At 40.3% G+C, this 14,042-nt stretch overlaps 1 protein-coding gene across 1 annotated transcript; it reads left to right on the top strand.

Moving 5' to 3' along the window:
* Positions 1-419: 419 nt before the first annotated feature.
* On the top strand, positions 420-10,122 carry necap1 (NECAP endocytosis associated 1). The gene is made up of 8 exons (XM_085790815.1): positions 420-615; positions 2,259-2,359; positions 3,438-3,542; positions 3,662-3,743; positions 4,064-4,172; positions 5,199-5,346; positions 6,502-6,595; positions 7,568-10,122. The coding sequence occupies exons 1-8, from the start codon at positions 521-523 to the stop codon at positions 7,620-7,622; spliced, it is 789 nt and encodes a 262-aa protein (XP_085646941.1). The 5' UTR covers positions 420-520; the 3' UTR covers positions 7,623-10,122.
* The last annotated feature ends 3,920 nt before the right edge of the window (positions 10,123-14,042 follow it).

The raw sequence follows: 14,042 nt of genomic DNA, 5'->3' as shown, positions 1-14,042 counted from the left end.
GTGTGTAATCCACGATGGACATCAAAGTTAACACATGAACATGCTGAATTTAAAAACCAGTAGGCTGTGTTTTTGCTTTCACATATTTAGTGATCAGGAGCACTTGCTGCCATTTGATTGACAGTAGGCTACATTTTACTTGCCCACAGAAAAAAAAGAAGACAGATCCAATCTGGCAACACTGCCTGGAAATCAACGCCCCCTCACGATTTTACTTCATTTATTTATTTATTTCTTGAATAAAATACCTGTTTCCTTCAACCACTCTTGTATTTTTTTTTTTTAAGATCAAAAATAAGTGGCATTTTTTTTGGACATAAAAAAGTAAAGTAATAATATTAAGTCAGTAAAGTGGCGTTAAAATATTGGAGTACTATGCTTGAATGGCACACACTGATACACCATAGACTGTAAGTGATACACACACACACACTGAGGGAGAGAGAGAGAGAGAGAGGGGGAGAGAACTGAATAAATGAGTCACAACCACAATTCCCACATCAATAACAGTTGAGCCAAGATGGCGGCCGAGGGAGAGTACGAGTCGATCCTGTGCGTTAAACCCGATGTCAACGTTTATCGAATCCCGCCGCGAGCTTCAAACCGCGCATACAGGTAAAGAAAAACAACCGGAGCTGAGCTAAGTAGCTAACGGTGCCGCCGACACAGATGCTGGGGGTGAAACTGTGCTCCGTGTCGCTCGGTCCTGGGCGGGCGGGTGGCACTTCACTTTATCACCGCTGCTCTGTCAGTTGTTAGTTAACACGCTTTTTTTTCTCTAAGTACAAAGAACCACTGTGTGTGTGTGTGTGTGTGTGTGTGTGTGTGTAGCCTATTTGTGTGTAGTGAGGTTTTTGTAGAGTAGTGTTGTAACGTTTTCGGCTTCGGTTGTTAAGCGACCGTTGGAGGTTCGGTGTCGCTTTGTTGTTGGTCGAGCTGTCAGAGATGTGACGTCACGTGGGCATTTGTCCTCCTCGTGCCGGTCGGTTTTGCCACTGGACTGTCCCACTCGTTTGACAGACAGCTCGGATCTCCTCCGTACACACACACAACACACACTGGTGGTGGATGAAGAATTAATTAATGGTTCTTCTGCGTTGGTTTTCGCTTATATAGATCATTTCAAAGTAAAAGTTTTCTGCTGCTGCCCACCCTCTGGGTCAGTGAGTCCGTTTGTAAACAGTAATAGCTGTCTGGGTGGAACAGTAGAGAAAGAAATCACCTAAAAAATGTTCATTAAAACTGTCATCACCCCATCATTTATTCCCCATATATCTCTATTTTATTAATACAGAGAAAAACCTGAATATTAGTGTGTGTGTGTGTGTGTGTGTGTGTGTGTGTGTGTGTGTGATGATGAGCATCTAAATCTACAATAAGCTCTGTGATGATTAGGTGATTGATAATTTGTAAATTGTCAAAACACTTGGATCAGAAACTGCTTTGGTAATCAATATATTGTTGTTCTTTGATGTGATTTGATGCTTGTTATGTGCTTATCTGAACACATCACCACAGGCTGAGGGTTTATATTACAGGCATTTGTCACAACTGAATGGCTTTTACAGATAAAACAAATAATGGAGATAATAATCTCTCTGGTATAAAGTGATATAATAAACGAGTAGCCTACTATATGTATTATAATATTATTGTGAGTCAGTGGTCGCCGGTAGACACAAGAAAAGATACATTGGTTAGGTCATAATGGCTCGGTATCATACTAAATCTGTTTGTATGTGATAATGAAGTAGGTATTTTCATGTTTTAGACCGTTGGTTGGACATATCAAGATTTGTGATGACATAACATTGCAATTAGCTTTGTGCATTACTTCTCTTCTACTTCATGCTTTTCTTTCATAGATTTAATTAACCAAATGATTGATTAATTAAACCAGTACAGATAATAACTTTGATTGTTTGTTGTAGTCACCATTTAAAGAAATTTTCAGCTCTAAAAGCTGTTAAAACTGTGAACATTGTCACTCTGTGGTTGAACTGCCCACAACTCACGAGAGAACCTCGGGGGCATATTTCTCATTGAAGTATAAATTGACTCTGTTTATATAGTTAATTTTAATGACATGTTCAGATAATTGCACATTTTTGTTTATTATTTTAACAAATTGTGTTAATTGTCTTTGTTTAAAACATCAACTTTGGGAACTTGCAATAGACACTTTAACCACTTTTTTTCATATCAAACAATACATAGAAAGGAATCTGCATATGAATTGATTGAAAGTATTTGTGCAGGGCTGCTGACTGGAAGCTGGACACTCCAGACTGGTCCGGTCGAATGAGGATCACAGCCAAGGGCAAAGTGGCATTCATCAAACTGGAGGATAAAGTCTCAGGTGTGACCTTCACTCTTTATTATACTGGAACCTGCTTTTTATAATAAACCCGACTTCCTGTAATGTGGCAGTCATTGAGTCGTTAATGCTGCGGTTTAACACCCATCACTGCTGCTCATCCCTCTGGTTCTCCAGACCATAAAAACTAGAATAAAGTCTTTCTATACAGCAGAAGAGGAGCAGTACACCTGTATGCAGGACAAAAAGATGATGCATTGTGTCATACTATGGCAAGACATTTTAACATTTAAAAGCCAGACTGGATATGTGTTGCAGATATCTGTAATTCAGTTTTGCCTATAGTCAAAAAGAACATTTCAGATATCTGCAACTACATTCTATGGCAAGCGGATTTAACATTTAAAAGCTAAGTTTGGCTATAAGGAATTAACATTGTAGATATCAACAACGTCTTAACATTTTGAATAGTTGGATTTTTCATTCAAGATATCTGTAATTCAGTTTTGTCTAGTCAAAAAGAACATTTCAGATATCCACAACTACATTCTTCCTCGGACAAATGATGTCACTTTTGCCATTCATGTATATCATTACAGATATCTACAATTCAGTTGCAGATATCCACTATGTGAATTACGGATATCTGACTGTAACTGAATTATGACTAGTAGTAATTCCAGTTTGAGATAATACAATTTGATTCTGAAATCTTAAGTTTTGACTACGCGAAATTATGTTGTAGATATCTCAAACTGGAATTAGTACTAGTCATAATTCAGTTACAGATATCCGTAATTCACGTAGTGGATATCTGTAATGACAAACCCCATACACTTGAATGGCAAAAGTGACGTAATTTATCCGAGGAAGAATGTAGTTGTGGATATCCGAAATGCTATTTTTGTCTAGGCAAAACCGAATTACAGATACCTTGAATAAAAAATACAACTATTCAAAATGTAATTACGACTAGTCAGAAAGACGTTGTTGATATCTACAATGTTAATTCTGGATAGTCAAACTTAACTTTTGAATATTAAATCCGCTTGCCATAGTGGTTCACTGTTTTAGACACACGACGTTTCACTGTCGTCACTTGTTTTTTTTCCTGCTGCAGGTGAGCTGTTCGCCCAGGCTCCAGTGAAGGAGTATCCCGGTGTTGCTGTGGAAACCGTCAGCGACTCCAGCCGATACTTTGTCCTGCGGATACAGGATGACAACGGTGAGGATGGAGGAAAGTCGAGAAGAGGATTATGAATTAGTTTTATTGCTAGTTTCTTTTTTTCCCCCAGTTGAAAGTTGTGGATTCGGTGGTGTTTTACGTTCTTCTCCTGCCCGCAGGTCGCAGCGCCTTCATCGGGGTCGGCTTCGGGGACCGAGGGGACGCCTTTGATTTTAACGTGTCCCTCCAGGACCATTTCAAGTGAGCAGTTTTTTTTTTATGGTGAAACTCTTCTCTGCCTCCAAAACCATCAGATCGTGTCCAGACTCTCTGACTGAGCCGTGTTTTTTTTTTTTCCCTCTGAGATCCATTTCCATACAAACATTTGTTCATCCGTGACCATCTGCAGCTCAACCCTGCAGTCTGCGCCAGAGCAGCACTGTTGTCAAGAGCGAGCTTTCCTAATAAGCTGTGTGCGGTAGTTGTCCTAAAAAAAACTGCTGAGGTGCGTGTTTTTTTTATTTCTGTATCGGCTGCTGATGTGTGTGTGTGTGTGTGTGTGTGTGTGTGTTTCCCTGCAGGTGGGTGAAACAGGAGAATGAACTCAGTAAAAACGCTCACCTCGGAGATGCAGGGCCTAAACTGGACCTGGGCTTCAAGGAGGGACAGACCATCACACTCAACATCGGGGTGAGAAGAAACCAGTTTGTCAAACATCACAACATGCAGCTCTTACCCCTTATTTCTCATACTGTAATGTTTTTAAAATAAACTGAAACAGCTGAGGGGTGTAAAAACCAGACTAATGGATTAGTCTGAAAGATTAGTTGCAATAAATCATGAACGGCCCATTATTGTAGAAAGCCTTTTAAAGGGATAGTTCAACATTTTGGCAAATTGGCCCATTGCCATAATCCCTATAGTTTTAGCAGTAGGTTTGTTACCTTTAATTGTCGGTGCAAGCTATTTTTAGAACGGCGGAGCAGAGCCGTGAGCTGCTCAGAGCTACGCTACGGAGGCTCATGGGATTTCTTGGTTTCCCTCATCAAACTCATCAAATACACAATCCAACAACTCCACAACGCTCTGGTGGACAAGTTGTGACCTGCACATTCACCACGCTATGAGATAATAACAGAACGTTACCAGACAGAGCTGTTTTGAGGTAAATGCAGAGACTGCTTGCCGAAAAACAGCTCCCAACGGGAACGCACATCAGCGGTAACGTTCTGTTATTATCTCATAGCGTGGTGAATGTGCAGGTCACAACTTGTCCACCAGAGCGTTTTGGAGTTGTTGGATTGTGTATTTGATGAGTTTGATGAGGGAAACCAAGAAATCCCATAATGAGCCTCCGTAGCGTAGCTCTGAGCAGCTCGCGGCTCTGCTCCACCGTACTAAAAATAGCTTGCACCGACAATTAAAGGTAATGAACCTACTGCTATGACTACAGGGCAATGGGCCAATTTGCCAAAAATGTTGAACTGTCCCTTTAAAAATAACTTCATGCTGAATGGAATTTAGGTGCCACTGAACATTCACAATAATGCTGTCTAGTTATATAAACATGAATAAGACTATAACTATCATTTTAAAACTATACAGGTTTATTTTGTTAGTTGCAAATTGTTTAAACCCAAATATAACAAATATAAACACAGTTTTTGAAATAATAATAAATCTGATGTATTCATTTTTTCTTTTCTTCATCTCCAGCAAGGTAAAAAGAGGGATAAGCCCCGCCCACAGAGCTCAGGTGGATTCGGACTCCTCCCACCACCACCTGGAGGCAAGATAGCCCCGCCCCCTTCCTCAGGCTCATCCAATCACAACATAGTTCCTCAGACAGGCGGCATGGCAACAGGTAGAAAGTCCTACACACACCTGTAAAATGTAACTCAACATCTGTGCATCAGTAGTTGCGTTTCCATCCACCTTTTTTTATTCGCATTTTCAAAAATTGCGAATAAATACTTGAATGGAAACGCCAGAAATTCGAATAAAGGCAGTAAATGCGCATAAAAGTTTATACGCTTGGAGGGGGTGGATTTGTCAGCGTATCGATTAAAGGAAATGCAAGTTTTTGTGATGGAAACAGATTATGCGAATTGAGTTTGTGGGTGAAGCTGCTGGACTTCACCCAGCGACGTTCAAACAAATGGAGAACGACGCCCCGGTCTCCCAGCTCTCGTCTCTGCACCCCGCGACACAAACGCGCTCCGTAACCCATAATCTTTTGTTTATGACGGTTAAGACTACACAAACACACGCTGTAACATCGTTATGTAACTTATTGATTTTTCACCGGCTTCGTATGTAAACAGATGCACATGGAGGAGAGGAGCATAACCAAAACAGCGGAAAAGCGAGCGGACTGTCACAGTTCCCTACTGTCTTTCTGTGTAAATATCTCATGTTACAACATGAAAACCTGCAGTTTATATTCAAGTGCGGCCTATATATGTATTTTCTTTTAAAATGTAGCTGGTGCGGCTTATACAGTTTCGTCTATAGTCCGGAAAGTAGCCTACGTAAATTGTCCATGATGTTGAGTGTCAGCTGAGTGTCAACTGTTGGATACATTCACGCTCTCTTATGACGTAATCTCACGGTGCACTCCTCCTAATCGCAAAACACTAATGAATGGAAACGGTCATAAATTCGCATTTGCTTTTTGCGCATTTTCACAAAATCCGCTTTTAAATTCAATACGACTTGGATGGAAACCCAGCTACTGTTAAGAGAATTAAATGTGAAGATACTTTTTTATTCATTTTGTTTATATTGTAAATTGTTTGTAATTCGTGTCTATTGTTGAGTTTTACCTTGAGCAGCTTTAACCTACAGAAATGACCTATTTTCTTCGTCACTGTGTTAATTAGAGGCTGTTAAATGAGTCTTTGAGCTCCAGGCTGCAGAAAGTCAGCTAATAAATGTGTGTCAGTCTGTGTGCTACTTTTAATGATCCCTGTGATTCTTCCTCTCTGTGTGTGTTTGTGTGTGTTTGTGTGTAACTCAGGCTGCCTGCTGGAGCTGGACAGCAGTAACTCCAACACAGTGGTTCAGCCAAACCCTAGTTCAGATCTTTGGGGAGACTTCTCCGCTCCCGCAAGGTGAGACGTTTCATCTTCTGTATCATGTTCTCAGTGCGGCCAGACGTTTGTGGACAGACAAATATCACACACTGTGGTGAGACGTTGCATCAGGGGTTTAGGAGCCTGGCTGCAGGAATTTAATCTCATTCACCCACAGGCGACTTTCGTGTGAGCTCCAGTGTAGCTGTGAGGTGATGAGGTCTGGCCCACTGATGGTTAGATATAAAATCCCAAATTGTGCTGGGTGAAGCTGAGGTCAGATCTTAGTTTCTTTTTTAATTTTAAAATCCAATCACATGATCAAAATGAAAATAAATATATAAAAATGAATAGATTTAAAATGGTAATTAACTCTGTAAAGGTGTATGGAAACAGTTGTACATAAACTTTTGGCCATATAATCTAAGCGTACCTGCTAATTTTGATTAATGTTTTTTAGGGTTGTCAAAAGTAAAAGTATCGATCCTTAAAAAAGTATTGATGCTAAAATGTTGTATCTGGATACGATACTCATTTGCAAAAGTATCAATACTTGATCTTACTTGAAATTACTTGAAAATTTTTGTATCGTGACAACCCTAATGTATTTATACTATACATCATTTTCCACCAGCAGGGCTTCGATTTAGATTTAGATATTAAAATTGCACATGTTATGTGATTTTTTTGTACAATTGTTATAGTATATATTGGTTACCGTTATGTTTTTTTTTTCTTAATAAATTATGGTTGGAATAAACAGGTGACATTTATATTAATTTATCCAATAAATAATAAATAGTTTTACCCCCTTCAGCTAGTTGCTCATAAATGATTCTGTCTGTTCATAAACACTGTCATTTTGCCATCAGACCATTGTGTCTTTAGTCATTAGTAAACTGCCAGACAGTAAAGTGTTTGTAAATAAGTAAATAAGATGCACCTAACTGATCTAATCTCATCAGAACATGCAGATAAAACGACTAACGTCAGGTTTCTGTGTGTTTCCAGCTCCGTTCCTCCTCCGTCTCGACCACAGAACTCCGGCAACTGGATCCAGTTCTGAGTCGCCGTCCCGCGTTCCCGTCGCTTGTGAATGTGATTTCCATCTCACCTGCATCCGTGTCCGTAGCTTCCTGTGCATCACACCGAGCGTAACTCCCACTCCCTGATCCCAGAGCAGAGGCCGTGAAAAACACCGCAGAGCTGTAGAAACAACAACAACACAAAGAGTCATAGTTCCTTCACATATTCCTGACAGGAAATGAATCGTTCATGTGTTAAAGCCATTATTATTATCGTTATTATTACTATTATTATTGATATATGAGCCATTTCCAATGATACCCAAGGGCTATGTGTGAATAGCAGGTGTTCCTCTGTTGTGTGTCTGCTGCGCCTCGCCACTAGATGGCTCTCTGAGCAGAGCTTCAGCTTTTCATCTGTAATGTTTTGTGTCACAGCAGCAGCAGCAGCAGCGGCGCCCCCCGCAGGCTCTGCTCAGCACTGCACCTCCTGAATAGACGCCAGTGCTTTCTGCATCCTACTGTGAATCAAGTGCAAGGAATCAATGTAGGCCGCTTTGACAGTTTACAATTGGCACTTATTATTTTTTATTTATTTATTTTTTCTGACTACATAATCAGTATAAATTCAATTTTAGACACATTACACCGCTTTACCTCATTTGCAAGAGTTTTTCCACAAAAAAACAAAAACAAACAAACAACAAAATTGAACATGGGATTAAAAGTCATTTCCATCCTCACACTGTGACTTGTGGAGCGTCCTCAGGCTGGAGGAAACAATCTGAATTACTGTATTTAAAATAGCTGCTGTACAAGTGGATTTAAATATAATATTCCCAAATCTTCCTATTATTAGATTTTTCTTTATTGGATATGAAAATAAATTCTTCCACATGTTTTATCGCCATAGAACCAATTGTACAGTATTGAAGTGTGTGTTTCTAGAACAGACGAGCTCACTTAAAAGTGGGCTGACAAAATGTGTTCATAGGAATATTACATTAACATTCCTCCCTGGCATATTTAAAAAAAAAATATATATGAATTTCTGTTTACAGTGTAAAACCATATTCTCGTGCTAATGATCAGCAGGTTTATTTTGCTGTGATATCAGTGGCCAATTCCATACATGCATTATTTACTTTGATGCTTTATAAAAGAACAGAATGAGATATTTAGAATTAATTATGACATATCCTTCTGCTGAATTTGAGACTTAATAATTACATAGTGGCCTTCTTCTTCGCACCCAATCAGCCAATCAGCTCGCCCAGAGCAGGAGTGTAGGACTCCTGATTACAAAGTCCTATTTTTGCCTTGAAAACCAGTCACATTCCTTGAAGCCCATTAGTGAGATCGTTGGAGAGAAGCTCTGACGCGGGCGGGTCAAATCTTATAGCTTCACTTCCTGCTGCATTAAATGATTAAAAAAAACAAAAACAAAAAAAACACCAAATCACCCAGATTTAACATTAAATGTTAAAGTTGTGTCGCTGCACCTCCCAAACATCCCTCCACACACCACCGGCTTTATGTTTAAAAAAAAAAAAAGGATTTATCATGTCATCGTAATGTGATGTTTACAGACAGAAGTGCACATGCATCCAATTTAACTGCTTTTTTTCCTCCATGTTTGTGGATTAATGATCATGATCATGTGGCAAAAATGTTTCTGGAGGTCAAACTGTACTGTGTGTGTTTATGGAAATGAGGATGAATGATGATTACTAGACAATGCAGGAATTACAGATGTAAAACAGCTGCAGAAGCTGTTCAACAGATTTGGATTTTGAAGGAGCAGTTCAACATTTTGGGAAACTTTGACACCAGTCTCATGTTTGAGCTAGCGGCTGTTAGCCTAGCTTAGCATGAATCCTGGAAACAATTAGCCTAAAGCTAACAAACCAGCACCTCTAAATCTCTCTAATGAATATATCCTGGTTTTGTTTCCTCATATTTCCCCAAAACTTTATCTTTTCTTTTCTTTTATTGTATAATTAAGTGATATAACTCAGTTATGTGAAGTAAAAACAAACACTTATACTGTATTTCCCAGAAACCATGTGCACTGTTAGAGATTCGAACACATCGGTCTCAGGACTGAAGGCGGGAAAAACAAAAGCTGAAGATTGTTATATTATCTGATGAATGTCTTAACGGCAGCAAATGATTTGTCCGTGTTTATCTGAGGCTTCGGTTGATTGTGACTTTACTGGGAAAAAAAAACCTGTCTTTGACTGTGAATTAATTTTATTTGCAAAGATTTTTGTCTTTTTTAAAGGTTTTGCTGAGATCAGATCACATGAACTGTATTTAATTGGCATTAAGAGATATAGGGCTGAATGATATGATATTGTTGATATGTGTGTTGTGTTTACATTGCTCATGTTGCTAGCTAAAAAAATACATACAGTATATATATTAAAAAAATGTCTCCCATTTCTCACTCATTCCACTCTGGCTGTGAAATCACTGGACTAACACTTTTGATTTATGACCAATTTAATGAGAAAGAGGCAATAAATCCTTGTCAAGGACGTGAGGTTATTGTGTCATTATTAATGTAAACACTTTTGCTGGGATTGTGCAACAAACGTGTCCTGACTCCCAAGAGCTGATTAAGGCTAATGTGACTCCCATTCTCCAACAGTAAGTTGCAAAATCGGTTGTGCAGATGTTATAGCATGATGATGAAGAGTGAGTTTTATTATTCTTGTTGATATCTGAAGGTCAAGAACAAGATGACTCATGAAATGTGAGATAAGAGGGAGGTGCAGACCAGCAGTCGTCTTTCATGTCTGTCCAAACATACAGTACAAAAAATATCATTTATCCTCACTTCTTTGGTAGTTTCAGGGAACAGCTTGTATACTTCCCTGTGAGTTGAGGTTTGTTCAAGAGCATCATCCCCATAGTATGATGGGAAACAATCACAAGCCTCCATAACAATGAGGTCAGAACTACGGTGGCCCTGAGGACTCACTCAACACACAGCAACTTAGAAAAACACAAGCAAATCAGGAACATGCTACAAATTCAAAACATTTTCATCAATTTAATAACATTTGTGGTACAAGAAGTCATACTGACGCTGGCAGGGACACAAAAAAGTGACGGACCCGGCTAAAGATCTAAGGAGGCTATCATAATCACACCGACCTTGATTAAAGCTCCCATGGTCCGGACCAAAGACCTGAAGTTTGGTCTGACCAAAAGAGGTGGTCTGGGTCCAGACTTTCGTAGCTTTGACGGGAAGTTGTGGTGGTTAGCCTACATGCTATGTCGTCTTCTCCTTTCCTGCTGGTGACAATAAAGCCTCCGAATCTGAACTATAGGCTCCATATTGGGCTTGATGTTGATGTGACAGGTCTGGGAGACGGCAGCATCAATATGTCATAAAAAGTTCTTTGGTGCGCTTGCATTAACGCAGAGTGAAACAAAAACCAACTGGATAAAACGTAGAAAACCATGAACCTTGTTTCGAATCTTCAGGTGTGAAAACGCCCAAAGGCTAAGCTAACAATACATCGCATTACCGTTGTAATGAACGGAAAGAAAAAACCACTAACAGGGCGCCATCCTCAGAATTTCTAAGGTCAAGAAACATAAGCCAGGTCCGACCCTTTTTTGTGTCCTCAAAAACACTTCCTATGTGTTAAGTTATATTGTTATTTTCTGAGTTCGTTGCCAGATTGACATGATGATGAGCTCTGTGCAAATACGTAAACACTTTATTAAACTATAAACTGTTTTCTTGTCTGTATAACATCTATTGCACGTCTGCCCGTCCTGAGTGAGGGATCCCTCCTCTGTTGCTCACCCTGAGGTTTCTCTGATTTTTCCCTGTTAAAAGGGTTTTCTATGGAGTTTTTCCTCAGTCGATGTGAGGGTCTAAGGGCAGAGGATGTTGTTGTGATGACATGTAAAGCCCTTTGAGACAAACTGTTTGTAAAAACGGGCTGAGAAACATCTCCAAACTCCGCTCCATAGTATCTCACTCGGAATTAGAAATGGCAATTCATGCCTTCATCTCATCTAGACTGGACTATTGTAACTCATTATTCACATGCCTCAATCAGTCATCCATCGACCGCCTTCAACTCATTCAAAACACAGCAGCCAGACTTCTCACCCGGTCAAAAAAGTCCTGTCTCATCACTCCCATACTCGCCTCGTTGCACTGGTTACCAATATCCTTCAGAATTCAATTTAAGGTTTTACTGCTCACTTACAAAGCTTTCAATGGCCAAGCCCCCAGCTACATCTGTGACCTCATTCACCACCACACCCCCAGTCGTTCCCTCAGATCAGCAGACCAGGGCCTCCTGTCAGTCCCTCGGACCCATCTGAAAACGAAGGGGGACCGGTCCTTTGGGGCAGTGGCCCCGAAGATGTGGAACGTGCTCCCACTGGAGATAAGATTTGCCTAGTCAGCAGACTGTTTCAAGGGTCAACTGAAGACTTTTTTGTTTAAAAGGGCTTTTGGGTGTTAGATGCTGTGGGATGTGACTCACCTCTCATTTAACATTGTTTTTGCCTCGACCCCCTCGGGTCGATCAAGTGCCACCTGATGTTTTCCTATGTTGTTATATGTGCTGTTACTATGTAATATGCACAGTACTTTCTATATTTTACTGCGTATTGTTATGTACTGTATGATGGTTTTTATCAACGATGTGAAGCACTCTGTGTATTCGTACTGAGAAGGGTGCTATACAAATAAAGTACTTACTTACTATACAAATAAAATTGCCTTGCCTTGCCTTTATTTCAGTGTTAAAAGTGAGAGATGCCATCTTCCTCCGATACAGACTCTGTGAGGAGCCACTTAGGGAAGACGAGAAGTCAAAGTTGTAAACAGAGGTGAGAAATATTCAGGACGTGACCGCGCTGAGTCGTAACTTTTAGCTGTGCTGACAGTGAGAAAGACAGAGCGACGGACAGCTGGACGGACGCAGCCGCAGCCGGCCTCTTCTGACCTTCATCAGGAACACGATTCATCTTCCTCTGATTCTTCCTCTCCTCACCTCTGAGGCCATTTTAGCCTTTAGGGTATTTGCTAACGCTAACTAGCACTAAACATGTCAGATCACTGATCACAGGTCTGAACTCGATCCGTGTGTTTGTGTGGATAAGATGCACGACTCTGCAATGTGGAGGGGATATAGGCCTAATGTGTGTGAGTTCTTTTTATGCGTGCACTGCAGACGTGATCTCTGCTATATGTGACTTTAAGTGTGTAGTATAAATCCTCTTCGATCTAGGTCACCTCCTGCCCTGTAACACACACCGAGCAGAGCATCTCATCAAAACACCGCCACACGTGACATTTTGATGGATCCGTCTGGATCTGTGCCTCGGCCATCGTCCTGGATCATCGCTTTAATGAGGGGTCGAATTTAAAGGTTCAAACTGGTACTGAAATACAAACTGTTCAATCCTCTGATCACTATTTTTGTCTTTAACCTCAAAGCTTAAATTGATCCTAACTGACTTCTCTTTGGACTAAATGTTAACTCTAGTCTGCTAACATGCTCACATCAACGATAATAACAATGCTTATCAAGCATGTTAGCGTGTGGTGGCGCTACAGGAAACACCACAGGGGTCACAGAGGTCGTTAAGGTTTATCCTCTGGGCACCATCAATGCATATGAACTCTCTATACCAAATATACATGGACAGATCAATTCTTAAAAGCATGGTTCTACATACTGTAGCCTATTTTTTTTTTTTCTCAGCTTGTGATTGACAAAAACTCAGACAGACGGACTTGGTGGTCAGCACGCTCTCGGACGACTTAGGTCACCAGCTCTAATCTTAGCGAAGCCTCATACATCATCACGTCGTAAACTAAGCAGACGAGTAAATTTTTGATTTGGCTCGATGCTGCCATGAGAAGAATTCAGAGTCGGTGCCCAGAGACGGTGTCGGAGTCTGAAAAACATCATGTCCCCCATTACAGGAGATCCGTTTACCCGGCTCCTTCACATCCACGTGTGCACGAGATTCTGCAGAACTGCAGCATTAGCAGAGATCTCAGAGTTCAATCGAGTGCTGAGCAAACTGGTGGGTTTTTTTTTTTCTAAGAACAGCAGCAGCAGCGAGGTTCTAGAAATGAAAACATAGGATGATTGGTCGTTCACCTGTCGTGCAGAAAGAAACTGGGTCAGTGATCATCAATGTTTCTCACGTGGGCTCAGTCAGGTCACGGTGCTCCGACCAGGAGGAGACACAGTTAATCCACCATCATGAACCATCACAGACAAAACCTCAATGATGAGTCCTGTTTCTTACAATTTAGAGCTGGGCTTTGAAGTTTGGGCAAGATAAGATAAGATAAGATAAGATAAGATAAGATAAGATACGATAAGAAAGAAATATGAGTACAATAATAAAAAGTATACAACTATAATAATAAAATAATAATAATTTCTGACCTGAGCCTCTTCAAATCT

The sequence above is a fragment of the Trachurus japonicus genome, chromosome 11 (assembly GCF_045865225.1).
Source record: "Trachurus japonicus isolate A0001 chromosome 11, Traja_1.0".
NCBI lineage: Eukaryota > Metazoa > Chordata > Actinopteri > Carangiformes > Carangidae > Trachurus > Trachurus japonicus.
This window is presented reverse-complemented; position numbering and strand designations above follow the sequence as displayed.

Bases quoted from the DNA above. Each gene is read 5' to 3' on its own strand.
- necap1 (XM_085790815.1), top strand. From the start codon at position 521: ATGGCGGCCGAGGGAGAGTACGAGTCGATCCTGTGCGTTAAACCCGAT. The intron at 2,360-3,437 runs GTGTGACCTTCA...TTCCTGCTGCAG, and splicing joins ACTGGAGGATAAAGTCTCAG to GTGAGCTGTTCGCCCAGGCT. The intron at 4,173-5,198 runs GTGAGAAGAAAC...CTTCATCTCCAG, and splicing joins CCATCACACTCAACATCGGG to CAAGGTAAAAAGAGGGATAA.